Source organism: Bufo bufo, chromosome 6 (genome assembly GCF_905171765.1).
Source record: "Bufo bufo chromosome 6, aBufBuf1.1, whole genome shotgun sequence".
Lineage (NCBI taxonomy): Eukaryota > Metazoa > Chordata > Amphibia > Anura > Bufonidae > Bufo > Bufo bufo.
The window spans coordinates 39,792,464-39,819,972 of NC_053394.1; the positions used below are offsets into that span (position 1 = coordinate 39,792,464).

At 42.8% G+C, this 27,509-nt stretch overlaps 1 protein-coding gene across 1 annotated transcript in view; it reads right to left on the reverse strand.

Moving 5' to 3' along the window:
* Positions 1-27,509, reverse strand: part of ADAM12 (ADAM metallopeptidase domain 12) — a 583,999-nt gene that overhangs the window by 468,158 nt on the left and 88,332 nt on the right. The window contains exon 3 of the mRNA XM_040437739.1: positions 2,454-2,527. Coding sequence (XP_040293673.1) covers positions 2,454-2,527 — 74 coding nt within the window. The remainder of the gene's footprint in view (positions 1-2,453; positions 2,528-27,509) is intronic.

Below are 27,509 nucleotides of genomic sequence, written 5' to 3' on the forward strand. Positions count from 1 at the left end.
TGAATAGAAACACTGAAGAGTAGCAGGAAACATCTACAATACAGTATGAGTTTGCTACAATTGTATCCGGCCCAGACAATACTCTTTGAGCTTAATGCATTGGCCGAGGGTACGTGATGTTATCGCAGTGGATTATCAACCAGAAAACAAAAGGATGGGCCATGATGAAATCCAACATGTCCTAGCCTTCTCTCCCTTGACATTTTAAAGGGCTTCTGTCACCCCCAAAACACATTTTTCATTTTTGGGCTTGTTAAAATCCTTATTGAACGACTATTCCCTATATAGGGCTCTTACCTTGGTCTGTGGCTTCGTTTCATTAAAAATCGATCTTTTAAAATATGCAAATGACTTCACTACAAGCAAGTAGGGCGTCTACTTGCTGGTAGCCGCCGCATCCTCCTTTTAAAAAACCGCCCCCTCCTCCTGTTGATTGACAGGGCCAGCGAGCGCTCTCCTCCTCCGGCTGGCCCTGCATTTCAAATCCCGCGCCTGTCTTCATTCGGCGCAGGCGCTCTGAGATATGGACGCTCGCCTCCTCAGCACTCCCTCAGTGCGCCTGCGCCGATGACGTCACCGAAAGAGAAGACGTCATCGGCGCAGGTGCACTGAGGGAGTGCTGAGGAGGCGAGCGTCCTTCTCTCAGATCGCCTGCGCCGAATGAAGACAGGCGCGGGATTTGAAATGCTGACAGGGCCAGCCGGAGGAGGAGAGCGCTCGCTGGCCCTGTCAATCAACAGGAGGAGGGGGCGGTTTTTTAAAAGGAGGATGCGGCGGCTACCAGCAAGTAGACGCCCTACTTGCTTGTAGTGAAGTCATTTGCATATTTTAAAAGATCGATTTTTAATGAAACGAAGCCACAGACCAAGGTAAGAGCCCTATATAGGGAATAGTCGTTCAATAAGGATTTTAACAAGCCCAAAAATGAAAAATGTGTTTTGGGGGTGACAGAAGCGCTTTAAACAAAAACGGTCCTTCCTTGGGTGAAATTTACCAACAAACAACCATTTTAGCCAACTGATGATGTCATCTGAAAAATAAAAGCCTGCCGTATTTTAACTTTTTGTCCAATAGTCAGAAAAAAGATCTTTTGTGGAAAGGAAAATAGTTTCTTGATGAAAGATCATTCTATGAAGGAAAGATCCCAGAGAGATCATTCTTCCTTATCCCGATGTGTCATTAAACATGTACAGTATGGTCGACTGTAATAGGCAACATAGACTAAAATGAGTTGTGTCTGATCATTCACCAGATGATCGTTACTTGAATGGTTATTCAACCATCAGCCTTCTTCAGTCCAATATGTATGGCCACCTTGGGATCACTAGGAGAAATGATTCTGAGGACCACCTTCCATCTACAGAGAAGGTAGGCATGTCAATTGTGATTTGCATCCTAAAGTTATCGGTGCACATACAGGACATTTCATCAATAAGGTTGCCTCATCCTACAAGAAATAGACTCTGGTGACAATTGATGGGTTCCTTATATCAATGAGGTGGACAATCTCTATGGTTGTCTTTCTATATCCCTTTTCAGGACATATGGAGTGTCATAGAGTGGGCCCACCTGCTCAAGATCCCCATCTATGAGCCCCTGCACTGGAGGACTCAATCCACCACCTCAGTGTACCACTGCATTTAGTATGGTGAGATACATTAGAAACCTTCACCTGGTTTTCAGAAGTCAGATCCATGGTGATCAGTTGATCATGGCGCCAGCTTAATTTCAAAAAGAAGAATTCATATCTTAGTATACTGGCGCCTACACCTTTTCCCTATATAATCCGGGTATATCCAGCTGCAGAGTGCGAGTGCCTTCTGCTCAAGGCACCTATAGTTAGAAACCTCTTGTAGGATATATATCCTGGCACCATACAATGTAAATGCAATACTGAAATGCAAATGCATCTGTGAGAGCGGTACCTGGTCTTCACTGGTGGGGTTTCTTCTCAATTCTCCAGAGTCTAGTGATTATAGTTCGGGTGTCTGTTGGGAGTAGGGGGCACATTTATTAAGACCGCCATTAGACGCCGGTCTTAATAAGGCCCTGCGCTGGCAATGGATTTGCCGAAGTTATGAAGAGGCGCCGGCCTCTCCATAACTTCGGCGCATCCATTGCCAGTTCTAAATGTAAGACAGCTTCCTTGCCGTCTTACATTTAAACCATTTACTACGCCTAAACCAGGCGTAGAAAATGATGAATGAGACGGGCCTACCAGCCCTTCCTCGCCTACAATTTTAGACCTGGTGTGAGCGGGGTGAAGTCGCAGATAGCGGCATCTGAAATGTAAGCGTATTTCAAAATAGTATATGACCCCTTAGGTCTATGACTGACATCACCCCCAACATCACCATCTGAAGAGTGATATTACTCCCAACATTATCACAAGAACATCACCCTCAGCATCACCACCGGAAGAGTAAATGATAAAAGGAATTAATTGTACTTACTCATTTCTTTCCACATTCAGCAGCAGTTCTCCCTCTTTAGATCTCAGCAGGAATTTCAGTGCTGATGCATGACCCTTGAAGAAGACAAAATGGTAATTAAGATCCCGGTAATAAGACACAATGTACAATGACACAACAAACAACTTAGGTGGTCTGACTGTGGACTCAATTTTTCTACCTTTTCACATATTATGTTGCAAATGTAATAATGATAGAGCTGTATCCATCCAAAATTAAATGCAATTCAGGGGTGTGCAAAGGAAAGGGGTCTTCATAGCAGAAATCAATTAATAGTGCCCCCATTTATGGTGCTGCCACTTATTCACCCTGCGCATTCCCTTCTGCCTAAAGCCCCTACCCTTGCTTAACAGCATTGCAGTGTATGGAGGATGGAGTCCTTCACAGGTACTTGAAGGAAACAGCAAAACTTGTCAAGGTCCTCAATGTTGGTGGCAACATGCGCTCTCTATATGGCAGGGGCACATTGTACTCAGTACATCAACTAGCCCTATGGTTCTCACAGTCCAATCAGTGCTGAAAATACCAGACTATGTCTGGACACACGATTTTTGGAAGGAGAAGAGAAACACCCAACATTAGCATTTTTCCAAGAGGAATAACAGAGGAATAGTATAATATGCAGCATTACAAGACAAGATGCTCTAGAATTGTTATTTCAGAAGAAATGTAGCATTTCAGGAAAACCGACAGGTTCATACTTGGTGTTTTTCAATGTGTATTTGCATAAAAATACTATAAACATTTCCATTAATGTAAAGCAAAAAATTCTCACAAAAAATACATTTAATAATTCCCATAGATTTCTATTCAACACTGGAGCTAGAGTTTTTGCCTAAAAAATGCAGCAGAAAAAAAAATATATATAAAAAATGCTAGATTCCTTAAAGGGTTTCTGTCACCAGAATTAACCCTATTAAACTGGCTGACATTAGCGATGTGCAATGTCAGCAGACCCTAACTGTACTATTTTTATGCTTATGGATGCCCCGGTTACTGCACAATTTTAACTTTAATGATATGCAAATTGGGCTCTAGGAGCAGGGGGAGGGGGGGGGCGCCGCTCCTGCTCCTAGAGGTTCGGTTCTCCCACCTTCGTCTTCTCCTGCCGGCCCAGTGCGCTGGATAAATCTCGCGCCTGCACAGTCCCAGCACACAGGGACGGCAGGGGGAGACGAACGCTGCCTGGCCCTGTCAATCAAGGACGGCAGGGCGTGACTTTAGGTGGGAGAACCGAGCCTCTAGGAGCAGGAGCAACGCCCCCCCACCCGCTCCTAGAGGCCAATTTGCATATGATCATAGTTAAAATTGTGCATTAACCGGGGCATCCATAAGCATAAAAATAGTACAGTTAGGGTCTGCTGACATTGCACATTGCTAATGTCAGCCAGTTTAATAGGGTTAATTCTGGTGACAGAAACCCTTTAAAACATCTGTTACACCAGCCTAAAAAATTTTGCCATGATTTTTGATAAAAGAAAATTTTGAAAAAATCATGGCTATAACACCTATTTCCGCACACTGCACATGAACCCCCATTCCTCCTGGTTTTGCTTGTCATTCGGGCATTGCACTACCTCCTGCCATGTCATGGAAGCAGCAACCATCTTTTAGTCTCCTCGTCTGTTCGCAGTCATTCAGCACAAAGCAGAATAGAAGTGTTATTTCCTGGCAAGGCTTAATAAGCCCATAGGAAATTCCTGCTATCATTCCTTGTCATTATTGGCTGGGTACGCTGACGAGCTGCTTCCTATTAGTTTACTGCCACTTGTTGGAAAAAATCCAGCAGAGCAAAAAACACTTCTAAGAATTTTATGGCATCCTACAGCTCAAAGATGAATCCTAAGCAGACAAAGGCCTGAAAGTCATTCAAAACTATGGTGTCAAAATATAAGCATAAAGTGTAGACTAAAGTACAGAAACTGGTAGGAAAAGTGCTACAGGATTGAATTTAGTTTGCATATAAATTTAGGGTGCCCACATTGGCACGTGCATTTGGAAAGCTCAAACATATCCATAGACAAAAAAATTCTGCAGCACTAAAAGTTCCCAAGAGCACAGTGGCCTCCATAATTCTTTAATAGAAGAAGTTTGAAACAACCAGGACTCTTCCTAGAACTGGATGCTCCACCAAACTAAGTATTTGGTGAGAATAAGCCTCGGGAAGAGAGATGACCAAGAACCCAATGGTCGCTCTGGCTAAGTTCCAAAGAACCTGTGTGCACATGGGAAGAACTTCCACTGCAGCATTCCACCAACTGCTTTATGGCAGAGTGACCAGAATGAAGCCTCTCCTAAGTAAATAACACATTTGCAAAAAAGCACCTGAAGGACTCTCAGATTGTGAAAAACAAGATTCTCTGGTGTAATGAAACCACGACTGAATATTTCGGCCTCAAAGCTAAGCATCATGTCTGGAGGAAACCAGGCACTGCTCATCACTTGACCAATACCATCCCTACAGTGAAGGATGGCGATGACATCATCAGACTGAGCCAAAGGTTTGCGTTCCAACAAGATAATAACCCTAAGCACACAGCCAAGACAACACAGGAGCAACTCAGTGAATTTTCTTGAGTGGCCCAGCCAAAGGTCTGACTTGAACCCAATTGTACATCTGTGGAAAGACCTGAAAATGACTGTCCACCGATGTCCCCATCCAACCTGGCAGAGCTTGAGAAGATCTGCAGAGAAGAAAGGCAGAGAATCACTGCCAAAGGTGCTTCAGCTTAGTCCTGACTAGAGTCTGCATACTTATGTGAATGCAAGATTTTAGTTTTTCATTTTTAATAAATTAGCAAAGATTTCAAACATCCTGTTTTTATTTTCTCATTATGGGGTATTGAGGGCAGAATTATGGGGGAAAATTGGAATTTTTTTATTTTCGCAATATAACAAAATGTTAAAAAAGTGAAAGGGTCTGAATACTTTCCAAATGCATTGTACAATTTAACATAATACAACTAAGAAACAGGAAAAACAAAAAAAATAGGGTTTCTGGGATGACAATTGTCTTCACTGAGGGCAGGCAGGACATCGTGGTGGATCTTCAGTGACGTTCCTCAAAACATGTGAGCCCGCACTGCCAGGAGGTGCAGTTTCTAATCATGGAGCCTTTTCTACCCACAGGGACATAGCTATAGGGAATGCAGAGTTGCTACCGGACCCAGGAGCCTGAGGGAGCTCAAAGATCCTTGTGCCGCATAAGAAGACACCAATATTATAGAAAGTGCATGCTGGTCAAGTTACACCTCTGGCTGGTGGGAAGGGGTTAGGTCAAGAATTAGGCATGTGGGGATACCATATAAATTTTTGCCTCAAGCAGCATTAAGGCTATGGGCTTCCCGGCCCCTGGCCACAAAGCAATGAGGGAAGAGGAGCCCAAGCTGAACCCTTGCACCAGGGCCCATGAGCCTTTAGCCATGTCCCTGTCTACCCCTATGTAAGTTCAATGCCTGGAAATATTCATCCTCTCTTCTCTTCGTCTGCTTACCGATCTGACAGGCAGAGCAGCCAAGACACCTTCATTTGTCACTCTTACTCCTTTTAAAGGAGGGAAAAAAATGTATATTCTCTGGGAATCCCGACACAAGCCTCTCCAATTTGATATGTCAACTGCATATAAGAACTGGAATATGACACCATTTAATAATCGCGACTCTAATTAGAATAATCGCTAAATATTAAATAAAGAGAAAGACAGCTGGGGAGCATTTCAATTAAGCCAGAGGACTGAAGTGGGGGACACATATACATGTCTATTAGGGTTCATGTGCAAAAACGTATAATGGTTGCATACAACCTCCAGGTTTAACAAAGACATAATAGAGCACCCACAGCAAATCTATAGGGCTCTACTGCTAGGGCCCAACAAGCCAGGGTATTTAGGTACAGATTTAGAGAATTGTGTGAACTTATAAAGGGCCATACCACACAATTGTAGTGTAAAAAAACTGCATGACTTCTGCAGGCCTTACTTGAGCAACAATTTGTGATTTTTTGTCCTTTCTTTGCTGCTCTCACCACTTTCTTCTAAAAATGTTGCAATTGGCGTTTGGCCCAAAAGTTTGGACCAAAAACATGACAAAACTGTTTTGACTGGAAGAAGGACCTATACATATTCACATGACATCTGCAGGTCCTCAAGTCAGAGGGAAAAAACCTAGAAGGAAAGTTTCAGCTGAATACACAATACGTGTATTAAAGGATAACTGTCGTATTTTCTTTTTTTGGAGTATTGGATTGTGGTGATTAATATCACCTCGGTGGCCCTATTTTAACTTTTCACTGTGTATTCAATTACCCCTTAATTCCACATTTTTGTTCCCTTTACTGCCTACTTTTACCTCTGCTTAAAATAGGGTTGCTAGGCATGGTCCATCTATCTGTTGAAGGACGGAGCACACAGAAGCAGGCTCACATTACTGACAGCCAGGGACTGTAAGTAAATGATTAAAGCCAGGTCCTCCCCAGCAGCTGATAACAGTTCCTGGGCTGTGTGCACTTCTCCCTGTCCCTGCGCTTGGCAGACGCTCCCTTACTCAGCAGAGCTGGAGAATGCAGAGTTGAAGCAGCGCAGACCAGGGAAGGGAGATCTGCCGTCTGCTCAGTGTATAAATGAAAGCAACATGTGGTAAGAGGCTTCCTTTGTGCTGCAGGAGATTAACCCTTTAGGAGGGCGGCTCTGGTTACTGACACTTTTGGGGGGCTATTGTTACTGGCTAGTGAGGGCAGGCGGGATTAGCCTCAGGGTGAGGGCAGTGGCGGCCATCTTAACTGAATAGTGAAATTGCAGTTTTATGCAGACTGGTTGCTAAGTGCTGAATCTTATTAAATATGGGGTAAGTCAGTCTAATAGTAACTGAATCTGGAATATCATGTTATTAGTAACTACATATATGAAAATTTAAATTAGGGTCTAAATGTGACAGTTATCTTTTAAGCTGTATCAGCCTAGTGAGTCTCTGTTTAGGGCGTCTGAATTCAGTTAGGGGGTCTGTATTTACGGGGTTTGGTTTGGAAGTCTGTATTTATTTAGGGGGCCTGGTTGATAAAGGGACTTCCCTCTATTAGTGAACATTTAGATGGTGTAAATGTGCTCTGGTTTTTGCCATGGTTTTACTGTTTTAATTAGATTCACTGTAAAACTGCCTGCATTATTTGCCGTGAGCAGAAACTGGGACACAAATGCATGTGGCGACCATGACATCTCCTGGCTGTATAAACTGATGGCCAGATTGCCTGTATTCAGTAAAGTGATTTTCTGGATGGGACTAACTGACAAGGAAAAGGTTTATTTATTGCATTTTATTCATTTTTGGGCTAAAATAGTTTTTTTTAAGTTGGTCTATTAAACATTTTCAACTGTTTTTCTTCTACAGTTTTTAGTTTTAGTGCACCTGCAGACTAGCAGGCTCTCTGCTTCACACTGAATCCATCAGAGAGCTTCTCCGATGGCCCCATCTGTCACCCTTATCTCTGAGCTGCGGACAGCTCATAAACACTCATGTAAGCTAAGGGGGTCATTTATTAATCTCAAATACACCTAAATTAGGCGTATTCCAGGCACTGTTGGCAGCGCAATGGTTAGTATTTGCACCACTATCTGCGACTTCTCCCTGCTCACACTATGTCTAAAATTGGGGGCATGGCGTGGGCGGGGGAGGGGAGGAGCCGGTAGGCCCATCTCATTCATCATTTCCTACGCCTGTTGTAGGCATAGAAATGGCAGGGAAGCTGTCTTACATTTAGAACTGGCGCTGGATGCGCCAAAGTTATGGAGAAGTCGGCGCCTCTTCATAACTTCTGCGGATCCACTGCCAGCTACGGGCCTTTATTAGGATCGGCGTCAAAAACACCAGTCTTAATAAATGTGCCCCAAAATTCTTATCAAACTGATCAGAATTTAGCTATAATAAGTGTATATGAGCTATTAGCAAATTACAGAAAAGGGCGACAGATTGAGCCATCGGAGCAGCTCTCTGACAGATTCAGTGCGAAGCAGAGAGTAGTAGCCTATAGATACACTGAAACTGAAAGCTGTAGGGAGAAATAATAATGTAGGGAGAAAAAACGATTTTTAGCCCAAAATGAGTAAAATACAATAATAAAAACAATTGCAAAAAATATAATACAATTTTCAAACCAGCTCCTGGTTCTGAATACTTTTGTAATTGCATGTAGTTAAAAATGTTATACAGCCACTGAATTATTCAATAAAATTCATCTGTATAGCGCCACCTGCTCTTTGTTCTTTTCCTTATTTCTTGGTCCTGCTCATTGAGATGGCCGCACATGCTCAGTTTCATCCTTCATCTGCCTCCTGAGCTGTGATAGGGAGAGCTGAGACACGCCCCCTGAGCTGTGATAGGGAGAGCTGAGACACGCCTCCTGAGCTGTGATAGGGAGAGCTGAGACATGCCCCCTGAGCTGTGATAGGGAGAGCATGGACACGCCCCCTGAGCTGCAGCAGAAAAGACAATCCCCTTCAGCTGTCAGCTTGATATAAATCTAGCAAAGCAATGAATGTGGAGATCTGTGGACCCATGTGAGGTACAGGGCTGGTTCTAGCTTTGTTAGAAAGAGGTTGTCGTGTACTATATGACGTCTGATTTCCATTTTTTACATTGTTCATGGGAAACCCCTTTAACACTCGGTGTTATAAGAATTATTAGATCTGATTGTCGCCCCAGTTTTTTTTTTCTTTCAGCATCAGCAAGCAGAGATCTTGAAAATGGTAAGGAATTAAAGCACAAAGTTGCCGCTTTATTTACATCAAACTGGAAAACTTTTTAAGGGTCCATTCACACATCCGTATGTGTTTTGCGGATCCGCAAAACACGGACGCCAGCAATGTGCGTTCCACATTTTGCGGACCGCACATCGCCGGAACTATAAGGGTCCATTCACACGTCCGCAATTCTGTTCCGCATTTTGCGAAACGGAATTGCGGACCCATTCATTTCTATGGGTACGCACGATGTGCTGCCCGGATATGGAAATGCGGACCCGCACTTACGGGTCCACATTTCCGTTCCCGAAAAGAATAGAACATGTCCTATTCTTGTCCGCAATTGCGGACAAGATTAGGCATAATCTATTATAATGCCAGCGATGTGTGGTCCGCAAAATGCGGAACACACATTGCCGGTGTCTGTGATTTGCGGATCCGCGGATCTGTGGATCCGCAAAACACATACGGATTTGTAAATGGACCCTTATAGAATATGCCTAATCTTGTCCGCAATTGCGGACAAGAATAGGACATGTTCTATTTTTTTCGGGAACAGAAATGAGGACCCAGAAGTGCGGGTCCACATTTCCGGATCCGGGCAGCACATTGCGCGGCCCCATAGAAATGAATGGGTCTGCAATTCCGTTCCGCAAAATGCGGAACAGATTGCGGACGTGTGAATGGACCCTTAACCTGTTTTTTAGGAAAATCTTCAGTTGTTTGATGGAAATGTTGATCATTCTCCGCTGTTATAATCAGTTCCTTATATTTGTCAGGGGCAGAAGGATGGGAAAATAGTAACCGCGAGCCAATATTGTGGGCAGGGTGACAGATTTGCTGGTGCACCTTCAAGGGCTGTTCTTTTCCTCGTATTCCACTCTCACTCTTTATTTCAGATATTTCCAAATATCTGCCAAATCCTATCCAAATCAACTTCATGCTCGGTAAGCATCCTCTTGTAAGACTGCGGGGAGACAAGATTTGCTCATCTAAATTGTTATTGCATTCGCTAATAATGGACTTCATTTTAATCCCAGATGGTCTTTTCAATGTCTGCTCCCTCACTATAGGAGACAACGGGACGGGGGCCAATTGGAAAGAGTCTGCTCCTCCTATCCCCCTCTTTTAAATTGCTCAGTGTTTATTTGAGGATGTTCCAAAGATGATAAATGACTTTATAAAAAGTATATAGTATTAACCTCTGAACCTCAGGAAAGAACGGCATCAAATTATCGACATTTTCTCACCACCATTAATACTCCAACAACATAATTTAAAGTTAACAACTGAGGCCGGTTAATTTAACTAGCGCTCTGAATGTTACCACAGCCCGGCAGCTGTACCTAATTATCTCAATTACAACTGGCTGTGGGCACTTAAACTTCTTCTCGCTGCACTGGATTTTCTGCAAGGGTTATGTGGATAGAGCGATCTCTAGGATCACGCGACAATCACTATGCATTGGGATGAATGAGATCGCCCACGAATCGCAAGATGCAAGCAATTTGCAGCTGCTCTTTGCTTTGCAATTGGCTGTTTCTATAGCACTGTGCAGGCGCAAGCGTCTCTTCACCATGGTATAATGCAGGCGTTCCTGCAGGTACCAACTTTCTCCACAACTAGATCTTGCAGGAGAGATTTATGGCAAGAGATAAATCGTTGTGAAATCGCAAGCAGAGCTATATCTTTAGCGACAAATTGCTCCAACAAAGCTTGGGGGTAGCCCTAGTTCCCCCTTCCAAGGGTTCCATATTAGCAGCGATGAAGCGAGTGCTTCATAGCAACGTGAAGTCACCCACAAGTCATGGTAAATTCACGCCATTACTGCAACTAAAAGCTTCTCTTCTTGCAATGATTTCTGCCACAGGAGTGGCATCAGGTCAGCAAGAGAGCCAGCGTCTGAAGATTACATCTGACCGGGCAGCCTAACGAGAAAGGATACGCCCTGTGACTAGTCATTAAAGGGGCATTCCAAGATTTTAATATTGATGATATAATATCTGATAATAGCCTCAGGATAGGCCATCAATATCTGATTGCCGGGGGTCCAACACTCTGCACCCCCACTGAATGGTTTTTCAGAGTAGCGCCGACACCAGGACTATACAGCTCAGTCCATTGTGTCGGGGATGGAGCTGGTAACTGCAACGTTGCTCCTACTGAAGTCTAGCACTACTTCCTGACTTTGGTGTTGTTTCCTGCCTTGCCTGTTGGATACCATACCTTGTACTTGTAGCGCTATTCCTGTCCTGACTCCTAGCTACTCCTGACTTAGTTCCTGCCCTGCCTGTTGGTTACTATACCTAGTATCTGTACTGCTACTTCTGGTCATGATTCCTGGCTCTTACGGACTTAGTTCCTGTCCTGCCTGTTGGTTACTCCACCTGGTAACTGTAGTGCTGCTCCTGGTCATGACTCCTAGCTATTACTGACTTAGTTCCTGCCTTGCCTGTTGGTTACTATGCCTGGAACCTGTAGTGCTGCTCCTGGTCATGACTCCTAGATATTATGGACTTAGTTCCTTCCTTGCCTGTTGGTTACTATGCCTGGTACCTGTAGTGCTGCTCCTGGTCATGACTCCTAGCTATTACTGACTTAGTTCCTGCCTTGCCTGTTGGTTACCAAGCCTGGTACCTGTAGTGCTGCTCCTGGTCATGACTCCTAGCTATTACTGACTTAGTTCCTGCCTTGCCTGTTGGTTACTATGCCTGGAACCTGTAGTGCTCCTCCTGGTCATGACTCCTAGATATTATGGACTTAGTTCCTGCCTTGCCTGTTGGTTACCAAGCCTGGTACCTGTAGTGCTGCTCCTGGTCATGACTCCTAGCTATTACTGACTTAGTTCCTGCCTTGCCTGTTGGTTACCAAGCCTGGAACCTGTAGTGCTGCTCCTGGTCATGACTCCTAGCTATTACTGACTTAGTTCCTGCCTTGCCTGTTGGTTACCAAGCCTGGTACCTGTAGTGCTGCTCCTGGTCATGACTCCTAGCTATTACTGACTTAGTTCCTGCCTTGCCTGTTGGTTACTATGCCTGGAACCTGTAGTGCTCCTCCTGGTCATGACTCCTAGATATTATGGACTTAGTTCCTGCCTTGCCTGTTGGTTACTATGCCTGGTACCTGTAGTGCTGCTCCTGGTCATGACTCCTAGCTATTACTGACTTAGTTCCTGCCTTGCCTGTTGGTTACCAAGCCTGGTACCTGTAGTGCTGCTCCTGGTCATGACTCCTAGCTATTACTGACTTAGTTCCTGCCTTGCCTGTTGGTTACTATGCCTGGAACCTGTAGTGCTCCTCCTGGTCATGACTCCTAGCTATTACTGACTTAGTTCCTGCCTTGCCTGTTGGTTACCAAGCCTGGAACCTGTAGTGCTGCTCCTGGTCATGACTCCTAGCTATTACTGACTTAGTTCCTGCCTTGCCTGTTGGTTACCAAACCTGGTACCTGTAGTGCTGCTCCTGGTCATGACTCTTGGCCATTATGGACTTAGTTCCTGCCTTGCCTGTTGGTTACTATGCCTGGAACCTGTAGTGCTACTCCGGGTCTGGCTTGCTCCAGTCTTCTTCACTGTATCATATATTATCTACTTTTCATGGTGACAACCCTTGACTCTGTTCCTGACCAGAATAGCGCTACCGCTGGCAATACATGACTGTTCAGGGGACTTTGACTTGGGAATCCTCCACCAGCAAATTCCATACTTCCTTGGGAGGGTCATGGGTGAAGACCAAGGTATTCCTTAGAGTTTGCCCCAGTCTAGCCTATAGCCATATAGTTATCACAGCTAGAGATGAGCGAAGTTTTTAAAAATGTGTTTCGGCTGCTTTGCTGAAATTCAGCAAGAAATTTGATTCGTAACTAATTGCTTCATAACGAATCACATTCCATTGTATGGAACGGGCGTAATGACGGGGAGCAGTGATCGTGCCGCTCTCCTGTCAATTAACCCCTCAGATACAGCATTCAACGCTGATCGCAGCATCTTAGAGTCACATTCAGCCTATCAGTGGGTTAATCTGAGGTTAAAACCAAAAAATTTAAAAACTCACCTCATTCATTTGATCACGGAGAGGCTGTCGCAGCCAACTTGATTGAAAAAAACAAGGCAATTCTCGTGCGTGGTGACGTCATCACGCTGGTGATGTCACTGTACCCGCCCCGACATGATGACGTGGAGATGTCACACATCAGCGTGTGCGAGAATTGGGGCGTATTCTTCAATCAAGATGGCTGCGACAGCCTCTCCACGATCAAATGGAAGTATGTTTTTTGGTTATTTTTATCGCTATTTCAGGAAAACTTGATTCATTATCACGAAGCGCCAGGAAATTTGGATTCATGGCAAATCAAATTTTTCCTGAAATTCGGATGGAATTCCACTAATCATAGCCATGAACCATTCTCACAATCAATTTAGGAACAAGCATAGGATAATAAAACTGCATAGGCTGTATACATATGTAATAAAAATAGCAGCCGGGGGCCTGCTGTATTATGCAGCCTGCATCTGCCATGTATGGAGCGAGCTTATCATGTGAGCTCACTCCACTTTTAACACAGATCAGGTACATATTTGTGATTTTACGTTAGGTAGGGTGTTAAAGAGCATGTCCTTTCGGGAGGATGGGGGGCAAGTCCATTCTTCTGCAACTCTTTGCCAGTAAGTGTCACAGCTTCTAACAGAAATTATGCCTGGGGCAGTTGAAGGATAAAACTGAGCATGTACGACCACCGCAGTGGTCAGAGAATTAATGAAAAGAACATACTGTATACTAAATATTTGATTGCATACAATTACAAAAGTATTCAGGTGCTGTTTTAAAAAATGTAGAATATTTTTTTTGTGGGACAACCTCTTTATTAGAGGAGGTTCCTTGGCTGGAGAGCAGAGTGGTTAAAAAGACTTTCTCTTAGGGTCCATTCACATGTCCGCAAAATGGGTCCGCATCCGTTCAGCAACTTTGCGGAACTGGTGCGGACCCATTCATTTTCAATGGGGCCGCAAAAGATGCGGACAGCACACTACGTGCTGTCCGCATTCGCACTTCTGTTCTGCGGCCAAGCAAAAAAATATTCTTGTTCGTGGCATTTCTATCATAGTGCTGGCCTTGTGCGGTCTGCAAAATGCGGAACGCACATGGCTGGTGTCCGTGGTTTGCAGGTCCGCAAAACAGTTGCGGACGTGTGAATGGACCCTTACTCTGGAGGACTTGTCCTGTATTATACAGACAACCCATTGATTTGAATGGACACTATGTAGCGCTTTATTTCTTCTTTGGTGGCGCTGTGGGGAAACTACATGTATTGCTAGGTTTCCCGACAGATAGCAGCTGACCACTTGGGGTCGCAGCAGGAGGAGACTTCTTTTTGTCAAAAGGACCCTTCTAATAAGTAGGGATTGTCAAAGTAGGGAACCCACTGAGTAGGGACCGACCACAAAACAAGCTACTTGATAATTATTGAGCAAATCAGTATAAATGTGACATTTTTTTCAGCCTTCATTATCAGCAAAACTTTTGCAAAGCAATTTTTTAAAGTTTTGTCTCATCTCTATACAACCCCGTATATAATCCCGTTGAGGGAGGGGGGGGATAAACCAGTTTTATGATGAAAAACTTTTAGGAATCTTTTTAGTAATTTCTCAAAGTCTTCCAAACTGATGGCGAAGAATAAAAAAATGTGTTAGATATATCCATCACAAAAAGTAATTGGCGTCATGGGGGTTGGCTTTTCAATAAATCTGGCTGGATTGTCACAACCCAGGTTTACTGTCCAGAGAGTTTGATAAATGAGTACAAGCACCTAGACCTAACAGCACAGCCTATTAATACTTCATGTGAGTATGAAGCAAAGCAAATACCAGCAATTCTGTACTGGGTTTACCATGGAAAAATAGGACTACAGGAAACATATAAAGTGTGGATATACTGTATATATGCTGATATTCTTTTGATTAAGCTCTTAAAGTAACAATGGTTCCAAGTTCAAGAACATAATATAAAACATAAAAAGTGAAAAAAAGTAATAAAGAAAAAAAAGCAACCTTTGTAAATACATTGTTTAACTTATCTTATATAATAGCCCAGAGCAGCATTGAAAATTCGACTTTTTTATTAGCTTAGGCAGGGTGCTGAACTACCTTTAAGACACCAGTCCTCTATGGAGACGTTAATGGAAGTGCTCCAGGCTATGGAGGCTTATTGACAATGGTCCATGGGAAACGAATATGCAAAGAGGTATCTCCCAAGAAAGAGAACCATCTCACCAGCACCAACTATTGGAAATTGACCCCTATGAGTCAAGATCTGACTTTCCAACAAGCCTCAGTATGTGACAAGGGAAAATAGCCAAACCAAATATTCATCCGTATACAGCTATTTCAGGGAGCTTGCCCCTCGTCAGTACGTGGTCAGCAGGATTCTGGCTGGCTGAGTGCGATGCCTTGGAAGCGGCTTGGCCGGTTCTGCATCTCCATAAAGAGACAAGTCCTGAATGGAGACTTATTGGCAATGCTCCATGGGAAACAAATATGCAAGGAGGTATCTCCTAAAAAAGAGAGTCATCTCACATGCACCACCTTGTCAAATCCCAAGGCTTGTTGGAAAGTCGGATCTTAACTCATAAGGAGCCACTTCTAATAGGTGGCGCTGGCAAGATAGTTCTCTTTTTTTGGGAGATACCTCTTTGGATATTCGTTTCTCATAGACCATTGCCAATAAGTCTCCAAACAGGACTGGTCTCTTTAAGGAGATTCAGCACCCTGCCTAAGCCACTTCCAAGGCATCGCACTGAGCCAGCCATAATCCTACTCTGTAATGATGAGAGGCATGCTCCTTTAAACAGACATAGATGGATATCTGACTTGGCTATTTTGTTTCGTCAAATCCCTTGTTGGAAAGTTGGATCTTAATCAACAGGAGACACTTCTAAGAGTTGGTGCTAGTGAGATGGTTCTCTTTCTTTGGGGATACCTCTTTGCATATACTTTTTTTTATTGGAAACAGTCAATATGCATGTCATTAGACAGATCCCTGCAGGTGGCAGTGCTGCATTGGAATCTACTGAATTTACCATATACTACTGTATTAAATCACTTAAGTATATGGGAAAAGCAATCTAATGATTTCGCGTTCAGGTTCCATAGGGGGGCTTAAAAAAAGTTAAAAAAAAAGGTAAAAAAAAAAAGTTTTAAAAATATATAAAAATTTTAATCATATCCCTTTCCACATAAAAAAAAATTGTAAAAAAGGTCATATGCACTGCTGCATCCCAAAATGCCCGAACTATTAAACTATAAATACTTATCCCATACAGTGACCGCTATGATGGGGCTGCAGAAGAAAGGACTCACTTCCTGAAGAAGGACTCGTCCCCTGACCTGCCACCTTGAAAATAATCTGAAAGAGCAATTGAAGCAATGAATGGGGAGATCCCTGGATCCATGGGAGGTACATGACTGGTTCTAACTTTGTTAGAAAGAGATTGGCATGTATTATATGATGACAATATATTTTATATTATATGATTTTCATCATTTACATCAGTCATGGCATAACCCTTTATGGGAACTGCTGGTCCAAACCCAGAAACTACCAGTTTACCATCAACTCACAAACACACCATCCCAATGTACATGGCATGGTGTTGTTTTTGCTTTTTGAAATGATTTTTGAATTGTTCCCGTTCCCTCAATGATGCCCTCGGCAGCCGTCTACTCTGCAATAAGGTTTTCCTTATTAATTATTTAATGTAGTCGCAATATATTATTATGGCCACAATAAAACTGGGACAATTAAACCAATGTCTTTTTGTTCCCATAAAAGTCAATTCTGATCTATTTTACAAAATAACTACCTAATACAAAGACAAAGACAAAGCAATCAGAAGGGGAGGTTTTTTCAATTTGGCATTAGCTAATGGAAAGAAGAATATAACTGCTGCACCGAGAAGGGGCATACAAGGAACTAGTGATCTGTTTCTCAGAAGCATCAATGAGACATTTTTATAAGGGAATTACAAAGACTGTTCATTCTACAAGGGCAAAACCTTAAGTGCTGAAAACACATTAGACGCGTACAAATGAGGAGCTTACAAATAAAGGTGAAGAGTAGTCATGTGTTACATTTCATGTAAGAAAAATCATGAAGATCTGGAAACATGTTATGTTTATTTTATTTATTTATTTTTTAAATTAGGTTATTCTGAAATTGCATTAAGGAATTGAAGCAAATTAACTGGAACAAAATAGAATCGACTTGCCGTAATTTAATTATTACAATTATCATTGTTAATATAACAGATTGTTATATTATTTTAAATATCTTATTGATATTAGTATTATTTTATTTAAATAACATTCGTATTTTATAACGTTTTTATTATATGAATGAAATAATATAACAATATTATTAAATTTATCAGATTAATTACAAATGTTACATAAATTGTTGATTGTCCATCGTTTTCGATGAGGACCTTGACATCTGATAGATAGATCATTGGCCATTAGTGATGTATCCTTAGATGGCTAATAAGGCCTATGTTAGCATTAAATGTTTTGTTACATATTGAACAGACAAATATGGATGTTTTTGTTTTAACATTTGCATTTGCAGCTTTGTGTTTATGAAGTGTATGCCTCTCCCGTGCTAGGATTGTCCTTCTGGATTCGTATATCTGGCAAACCTGATGGATCAGGGAACGCTATTATTTATTTATTTTATGCACTTATATAGTGCTACTGTATTCCGCAGAGCTTTACAGACATTAGCACCCAACTGTCCCCAATGGGGTTCACAATCTAAAGTCCCTATCAGTATGCCTTTGGAGCTATGTATAACGATCATGCGCCAGAGATTCCCACGAGGTGATGTTGATATCCAGGGACTTGAGAGAGGCTTTCAGGGAATCTTTGTATCGCTTCTTTTGCCTGCCATGCAATCGCTTACCCTTGGACAGCTCACCATAGAAGATCTGTCTAGGGATGCGATGGTCTGGCATCCTTGCGACGTGGCCTTCCCAGCGCATCTGGGCTTTCATCAATAAGGTGTAGACTGATGGTAAGCCTGCTCTGGAGAGGACTAATGTATCTGGCAACTTATCCTGCCACTGGATCCTCATGATTGCACAGAGGCAAGTCATGTGAAAGTGGTTCAGCTGTCTAGCATGTCTTCTGTATACTGTCCAGGTCTCAGTCACTAGCATACATCAGGGTGGTTAACACTACCGCCTGGTAGACCACGGCGGTCCCACACAATGGTCCGCAATCTGCCAAATGCAGAACTTGCCTTTGCAATTCTGCAGTTGACCTTGATGTCAATTGTCACTGCACGGGAGAGGCTACCGCCAAGATACGTATATTGGTCCACTGCATGCAGCTTCTGTCCATCCTGGTTAATTAATATGACAAAGGAATGCGAATGTTATGGACAGCCATATACTGAAAGTTTTTTGTAAAAGCCAAAAGTTTCTACAGTTCATAGGCTGATTGCCAGCATCCCAATAGTAAAAAAGTTTCAATTCACCATTTGTAATTGGGGCGTTTTCTGTTCATGTTAGTGAATGCATTGTATTCCTGCAAGATAACGGTCATGGTGGGGAGTAGGGGAAACCCCCCACCGTACAATGATGAAAGGTGGGATATGACACTAGGCCTGGAAACCGGGATAAGGGGAGCAGGTCACCTCCTAACGCCACACTAATCCAATCCCTGACCTCCTAACTGTATGAGCCAGCCTCGATGGTAGGGGGGCTCATACTCTGGAACCTGGGCTCTTCTGACCCTAATGATCCCTGAAATAGGAGACAGGAATAAGAGACAACCGGTTCATCCATGACATGGATGAACCGGAGTCTCCCACAGGCCTAGCAACAAAGCAAGGGAAAGCCAGTGAGTAAAAAACTGGAACCCCTGCAACCCCTGGAACCCCTGCAAACGGACTGAAATCCGAACACCATCCCGGACTCAGTACATACTGACACACATAGGAACCAGCACTCCAGCAAAGGCTCACTGACTTGACTTTTGGTTTCCCCTCTGGGGAACCATGAGACCCCCTTTCGGAGGACAACACACAGGGAAACGCCTTGCATTCATGCTGGACAAACACCACCAAAAGACCAGACATGAAACAACAACAAGACGTACACTACACCCTGAACATAATCCCACACCAAACATCAACACAGATAAGGTAGGGAACATAGTTGATACAAAAGGGATGACAAACTATGTTCAACAAGGTGGCCCTCAAGCTGGGCAGATGGAAAGGTCCAAGATGGCAGCATAACTGCAGCTCCACCAGAAGCTGAAGTCAACTAAAACCTCTGGCTCCAAACACCAGTACTATAAGAGCCAAGAGGTCACACCCAGATCTACCTTGCTCACACCTTAACCCCATACACACCAGAAATGGGAAGGGAACCAGACTTAAAGGGAAAGTATCCAAACTACAAACTACACGTTGCCACCAACAACAAGCATGCACGGCTAAAGTGTCACGGTCCACTACCACCAGACCATGACAGAGCCGTGACAATACCATTCAGTTACAGCAAAGTTTTAAATGCATTTAACTGCAGTTACGCCATTAGTACACCAGTGTTATTGAATGCATCAGTTACAGCAAATGCATTTTACTGCAATAACACTATTAGTATACTAGTGTTATTGAATACATTGTATTACTGTAATATACCCTTTAGTTACAGCATAAACATTTTACTGCAATAACACTATTGTAAATTCTCAATACCAGTGTGCAGTGTGTTTGTATGGGGGAGGGCCATTTAATTGCACCTCTGTATTTAAATTACAGAAAGAACACTTGCAATTTTACTAGTACCATTTAAAATTCTGCGTTCCAAACCCACCACTTTTCCTTTATAGGCTTCATAATAAAATGTAGGGTAACAAAATAGAATAAGACAGCTCATCCAAACTCACTGTGCACAAAACAAGAACAAGGCTGGCCACGCTTTGTGAAACCAGTACAATTAAATTCCTTTGTTTAATCCACGAATATGACAAGATAAAAAAACACTGGAGAAACCTACGCGTTTCAAGAATGTAAACCACTTTTAGTCACGGCTTTAAAAAAAAAATGTTGCACTTCCCTCCTTATATTAGGTATATCAATCAAAGCTGGGGGGCAGAGGGCGTTACAACACAAAGCATCAAATACCAACTATGCACAAATATGGAAAAAGGCATATATTCCTGACAACAATATACATACTGTGTATTAATAAAAATAAGTTAAATCCGTTTTTAAATTGTGACTTTTCGGGAAGCGTGTGTCAAAGATCAAAATCCAACACACTTCTCTCTTTAATAGGATCCTTCTCCGGTCTCCTCTACGCCTGGGTTTGTTAATCCCTTCAAAAACCCTGACTTTCAAACTATCCGTATTGCTCTGATGTTTCTGGATTTCTGCCTATTACTTTTTGGATCTGAGATGCTCAAAAGATGTTCACTAATACTTTTTCTTAGTTGTCATGTTGTGCACCCTATGTACTAAAACTGACACACAGCGCATTCAATGACATATCAACCCTGCTGCCCTGTTAATCCACCTCTCCCCTCATTTCTCCTGTGCCTCTCCCCTCGGTCAATCCTTTCAGTGGCTCCAGCAAATTCAGTTTAAAATATTAACAACTTCATACAGTATAAGTAGAGATGAGTGAATCGAATCCAACAAAGTGGAATTCGATCCAAATTTCCAGATAAATTCGATTTGCCACGAAGCCGAATTTCCTCGTGCTTCGTGATAGCAAATAGATTTAAACTTAATTAGTGTAAAAAATAAAAAATAAATTCATACTTACGGTACCTCCTACATTTGCTTGCAATGGGCTGGGCGCCGCCATCTTGATTGAAGATCTCGTTCGAAATCCCGTACATGATGATGCATGACCTCGTCACCACGCCGGCTGGCGTGACAACGTCATCTCGGCCCATGCGAGATTTTGTGCAAGACCTTCAAGCAAGATCGCGGCGGCCGGTCCGTCGTGACCAAATGGAGGCGGTAAGTATGGTTTAATTTTTTTCCTGTTCATTTTACAATGTATTATTACTCTCAGATCCTGCGATCATGTATGAACTCGACATCTGAGGGGTACAATGATGGGGCGCTCCCTGTCACTGCACTCGCTAATTTAAAAAATATATTTTTTCTTAATTCGGCAAAACAGCCGAATCGAATTTTCCAAAACTTTGCTCATCTCTTCATATAAAGGCTATCCCCAATCTGTCCCATCCTTACATATATGAACTGTTTTCCCAATACGTCCCCACACATTATCTCTGATTCTCACAGGACCTATTTCTCTGTTCTCCCATCGACTGTTCCTCGCACAATTGACTATTAGATTTCTCACTTGCCTCTACTCTACTCTGGAACTAACTCCCCCAACACATCAGACTCTCCCTCAACATCCAAACCATAAGTAACCTGAAAGCCCACCTCTTCGGGAAAGCCCCCCACCTGGATAAGCATGTACCACCACAGAGTCAGATGAGTTGTCTTTACCCTCACTAACTGTGTTCTTTACCCTTAGGCTACTTTCACACTAGCATTTTTGCTGGATCCGGCAAGGTTCAGCAGAAACGCTTCCGTTACTGATAATACAACCATCTGCATCTGTTATGAACAGATCCGGTTGTATTATCTTTAACATTGCGGCAGAGAAAATGGATCCGTCCCCATTGACTTGCATTGGGGGTCTTGCTCCGCATTCCAGGACAGAGATGCATTTTGGAGCATTCCGTTCTGTTCAGTTCAGTTTTGTCCCCATTGACAATGAATGGGGACAAAACTGAAGCGTTTTTTTTCTGGTATTGAGCCCATATGACGGCTCTCAATTCTGGAAAACTAAAACGCTAGTGTGAAAGTAGCCTTACCTTGTAGACTGTAAGCTCTTGTGTGTCTTGCAAGGTTCTCTCCCTCTCTGTACCAGTCTGTTAATGGTTTCTTATTTATTGTATTTTTAATATTATGTATGTGTAACCCCCTCTTGATGTACAGCGCCATGGAATTCATGGTACTTTAAAAAAAAAATATTATAATCATCATCATCATCATACATGACACATGTCACTGTTGGTCCAAGAATATTTACAAGAAAAACTGAAGCAGAACTCCAATTAAGGTAAAAAGGTGGTGGACAGACTCTTAAGAAAGGCCTTATTGTGCTGGGCTGCAATTTCCTGGTTGGGGAAATAATGTGGATCCACCACCCTTTCAGATAGATAGACAGAGTGATGGAAATGGTCTGAACTGTGGTAAACTGTAGCTTTAAGGCCAGGCAGGTTCTGTTCTTTTTGTCTTTTATACACTGCCTGTCCCAAAAAAAAGTTGCCACAAAAAAAAAAAAAGGTTACACACTGTAATATTTCATTGGACCGCCTTTAGGTTTGATTACGGCACGCTTTCGCTGTGGCATTGTTTCGATAAGCTTCGGCAATGTCACAAGATTTATTTCTATCCAGTGTTGCATTCATTTTTCACCAAGATCTTGCATTGATGATGGTAGAGTCTGACTGCTGCGCAAAGCCTTCTCCAGCACATCCGAAAGATTCTCAATGGGGTTAAGGTCTGGACACTGTTGTGCCCAATCCATGTGAAAAAATTATGTCTCATGCTCCCTGAACCACTCTTTCACAATTTGAGCCCAATGAATCCTGGCATTGTCATCTTGGAATATGCCCGTGCCATCAGGGAAGAAAAAATCCATTGATGGAATAACCTGGTCATTCAGTATGTTCAGGTAGTCGCTGACCTCATTCTTGGAGCACATACTGTTGCTGAACCTAGACCTGACCAACTGCAGCAACCCCAGATCATAGCACTGCCCCCACAGGCTTGTACAGTAGGCACTAGGCATGATGGGTGCATCACTTCATCTGCCTCTCTTCTTACCCTGATGCGCCCATCACTCTGGAACAGGGTAAATCTGGACTCATCAGACCACATCACCTTCTTCCATTGCTCCAGAGTCCAATCTTTATGCTCCCTAGCAAATTGAAGCCTTTTTTTCTGGTTTGCCTCACTGATGAGTGGTTTTCTTACGGCTACACAGCTTGAGTTCCCTTCGCATTGTGCATGTGGAAATGCTCTTACTTTCACTATTAAACATAGCCCTGAGTTCCACTGTTGTTATTCTTCGATTTGATTTCACCAAACGTTTAAGTGATCGCCGATCACGATCATTCAGGATTTTTTTCCCCGCCACATTGCTTCCTCGAATACAATGGGTCCCCACTATCCTTACAGTTTTTAATAAGGCGTTGGACAGTTCTTAACCCAATTTTAGTAGTTTCTGCAATCTCCTTAGATGTTTTCTCTGCTTGATGCATGCCAATGATTTGACCCTTCTCAAACAGACTAACATCTTCTCCACGACCACGAGATGTGTCTTTCAACATGGTTGTTTAAGAAACGAGAAGCAACTCATTGCACCAGTTGGGGTTAAATAACTTGTTGCCAGCTGAAAGATAATCGCCCATGCAGTAATTATCCAATAGGAGGCTCATAACTATTTGCTTAGTTAAGTCCAGGTGGCGACTTTTTTTTTCCGGACAGGCAGTGTATGATGTTGCTAAAAACTGCTAACCTTGAGATAAGATGCTGCAGAAGCTTTATAACTACTAAGATGCTGTTGGTATGGTCAGGAAGTATTGCTTTATATCAGGGGTGCACAACATGATACCATTCTATGTGGCCCCCAACCATCTAGTAACAGACATGTACGTCTATGTCTTATGGCTGCTTGCATGCATCTTTCATGTATTATCCCATTAGATGGGAGTACTAGAAGTGTAACTACACATTTATGATATATATCAAAAATATAGTATTTCAGTTGGTAATACTCCTTTAAGTTTTATTTTCGGTGCTTGGAATTGGTTCAGGCTGACAACGTGGCCCCCAACCAGAAAAGGTTGTGCACCCCTGCTTTATATGAATACCTAATCAAATTACTATTTTCAATTTCCACCCCCTTGGCGGTGTGCCTCCTTTTTTTCCATTACCTATAAGACTGTATGTTTTGATAATAAAGTTGGGAAATTGCTTGAGACCATAGCTGGGTCTTGTGTGCTTGAAAACAGTCCCAGCATAAGGACTGAAACGTTGCTGTATGGGTGAATAAAGAACACCACATTTTTTCAGTATTTGGATGTGCTGCAGCTCTTTTCCTCATATATATATATATATATATATATATATATATATATATATATATATATTTAGAGAGAGAAAGAGAAAGAAAGAGAGAGTCCATATTTTCACTCCATAAGACGCATTTTCCCCACAAATCTGGGGGGAAAATGGCAGTGCTTTTTATGGAGCGAATAATAGCTGGGGAGAGGTGAATACAGTGTTCCTTGTGCTGGCAGTATGCTCCACTCCTTGGTCTTCTGAGGGCTCCACACTGCACTGTGACTTCAGGGTCTGGTCTGAGGAGGATTAGGAGTCTGAGGTCCGGTGCATCTTATGGAGCAAAAAATAACTATATATATATATAAAATAAATGAAATCCGCAGCACATCCAGGTAGTGAACAAGTGAAAGAAGCTTTAATCACCAAGCATGCGACGTTTCAATCCTCTCAATGGGATTTTTCTCAAGCAGTGACGTCACTGCTTGAGAAAAATCCCATTGAGAGGATTGAAACGTTGCATGCTTGGTGATTAAAGCTTCTTTCACTTGTTCACTACCTGGATGTGCTGCGGATTTAATTTATTTTATATTATTTGGAGGTGGATCGCCGACTCAGCCGCTGGCACTCCGTCTGTACCCTTCAGACAGTGGTGCTGCCCACATTCCTTGATTTAGTATATATATATATATATATATATATATATATACACACACACACATAATTGCATTCACGTTGCAGCTTCTATTTTATTTTTATTACTGTAATTATTATTATGATGTATTTTCAGTTTTTCCATTCACTGGAATTGAGCTTAGCTGCAACCCATGGACAGGTATGGTGCTGTTTCTGGAATAGGACAGCCATGTTTTTCTAATTTTGATTATAAATATCAGGTCAAAGTGGCCAAAACAGCCAATGTTGTCAGGACTGCCACATAATTTAATGGACAGCTGAATATTCCACCTTAGACAGGGAAAAGAATGATTGGGCATTCTGGATCTCTACATATAGTTCCAATGATACATAATTAATGGTTTGCAAAATGATATAATCCCTACTGGGGAGAGATGTGCAAATCGACTCCTTAGAATCAAAATTTGACATGAATTGTTTGTCGGAATCAGAATTTCTTCAGTTGAATTTTGATTCTAGAGAGAGTGAGAGAAGAGAGAAAGAAAAAATTTCTAGGCAGGAAGAGTACTTTTCTGACTTTTAAATTCATTCCGAATTTCTCCGAAAGTTCAAATTCACACAAAGCTTAATTTTTTATGATTCGTTACAGGAAAATGAGAGAGAGAGCTGGGACATTGGAGCTGCAATTACACCTGCTCCCTTCTGCACAGCAAGAGGGTAAACAGTGAGGGGAACACAGCACAGCAGTTGTATAAGCGCTGCTGACTGGCACGGGTGCTTTCCAGCCTTTTATATATGCTTATGTAGCAAAAATAGGAAAATAGCTAAGCCAGCCTTACATCTGCAACTAGCTCTTTCAGCTTTTCTAGTTGTAAGGCTTTGGGGGACCACTGGGAGGGTACTATTTCTGTTATGGAGACTAGCTGATATACGGATGGAGTAGAGTTAACACTCCTGTTTTCTGAGATTTCTCTGTTGTGTTATCTAATCTAAGCAAACAACTTCAATTGCTTTTCAAGATAATGCGATGAGTTAAGAAATTTTAGTTAAGAGCTGGAGTGCTAACCTGCTACATCTGTACGTGATGACTATTGTAGGCTAGACAATCCTCCTCTTGATTTCTGGGGAAAATATATGCAAATTATTATGTCTAACATCTGCTGGCATCTCTCTACGTCTCTCTACACATCAATTCATTCCTGTACCACATTTTAAACATGTGGCAAACCTGAAACTGACCAAATCTTGAAAGGTTCACTCATCTCTACAGCAAAGACCTATGCCTTTACCCATATCTCCTTGTTCACCAATCTTGTGACCTGCACATGTTCACATTATCCATGGAAAAAGACCATTTTGATTTCTACTTCTCAAAACTCACATTACCTACCGGCTTGTAGAACTTGGTACCCTTACTACTATACTCAGTCTGCAAACTGAATGCCCCAACTATACCCAATACAGATGAGCGAATCGAATCCCACGAAGTGGAATTCAATCCGAATGTCAGGATAAATTCGATTCCCCTCGAAGCCGAATTTCCTCATGCTTCATGTAAGCGAATCGATTTAACCTGAAATAGTGTCAAAAACTAAAAAATTCATACTTACCTCCTCCATTTGCTTGAGACGGGCCGCCAGCCGCCGTCTTGATTGAAGATCTCGGCCGAAATCCCGTATGACGTCACCACGTCGGCCGGCGCGATGACGTAATCTCATGCCGCGCCAGATCTTCAAGCAAGATGGCGGTGGCCGGCCCGTCGCGAGCAAATGGAGGAGGTTGTCACAACGGGGAGTGGGGGAAACCCCCCACCGTGCAGTATAAAAGGGTAAAGGGGATCAGCCTGGCCAAAAAGGAGTAATAAGGGAGTAGGTCCCTGATGGTAGGACGACTCATACTCAGGATACCTAGAGACCCTAAGTCGCCTTTGTAATCCCTCACCAAGGAGCAGGGGAGAGACGACCTGTTCATCCCAGTCATGGAGGAACAGGAGTCTCTAACTGAGACCAGGCTGCAAGGAGAGGGGAACACATACAGCAATTGAGATGGCAGGTAAGCGAAACCATAACACACTTACCTGCCACAGACACACTGACTGGAACCCGTGCACAAGTGCTGGTGTCCACACCAACATTAGAGGACACAGCACACACCACAAACCACACAGGGACCCAGGACACCCATAGCTGTAATAAACCTAAGACAGGGGAATGTCTAGCCAAACATGCTGGACACCAAACTAAACATACCAACAACCTGAACATAACCCACTCCATAAAAATAGAGACAGTCAGAGAAGGAGACATCGGGATAACATTGATGACCACAAGGGTGGCCCTCACTGGACAGATGGAATATGAAGACCAGGAGCATAGCTTCAGCACACACCATGGCTGGAGTACAACTGACTCCTGACCTAAAGCCACAGGTATTAGAAGCACAAGTGACCACACCCAGTCAGGGAGTTACCCCTACATCACCAAACAGAGGGAGTCTACAACTAAAAGGGGA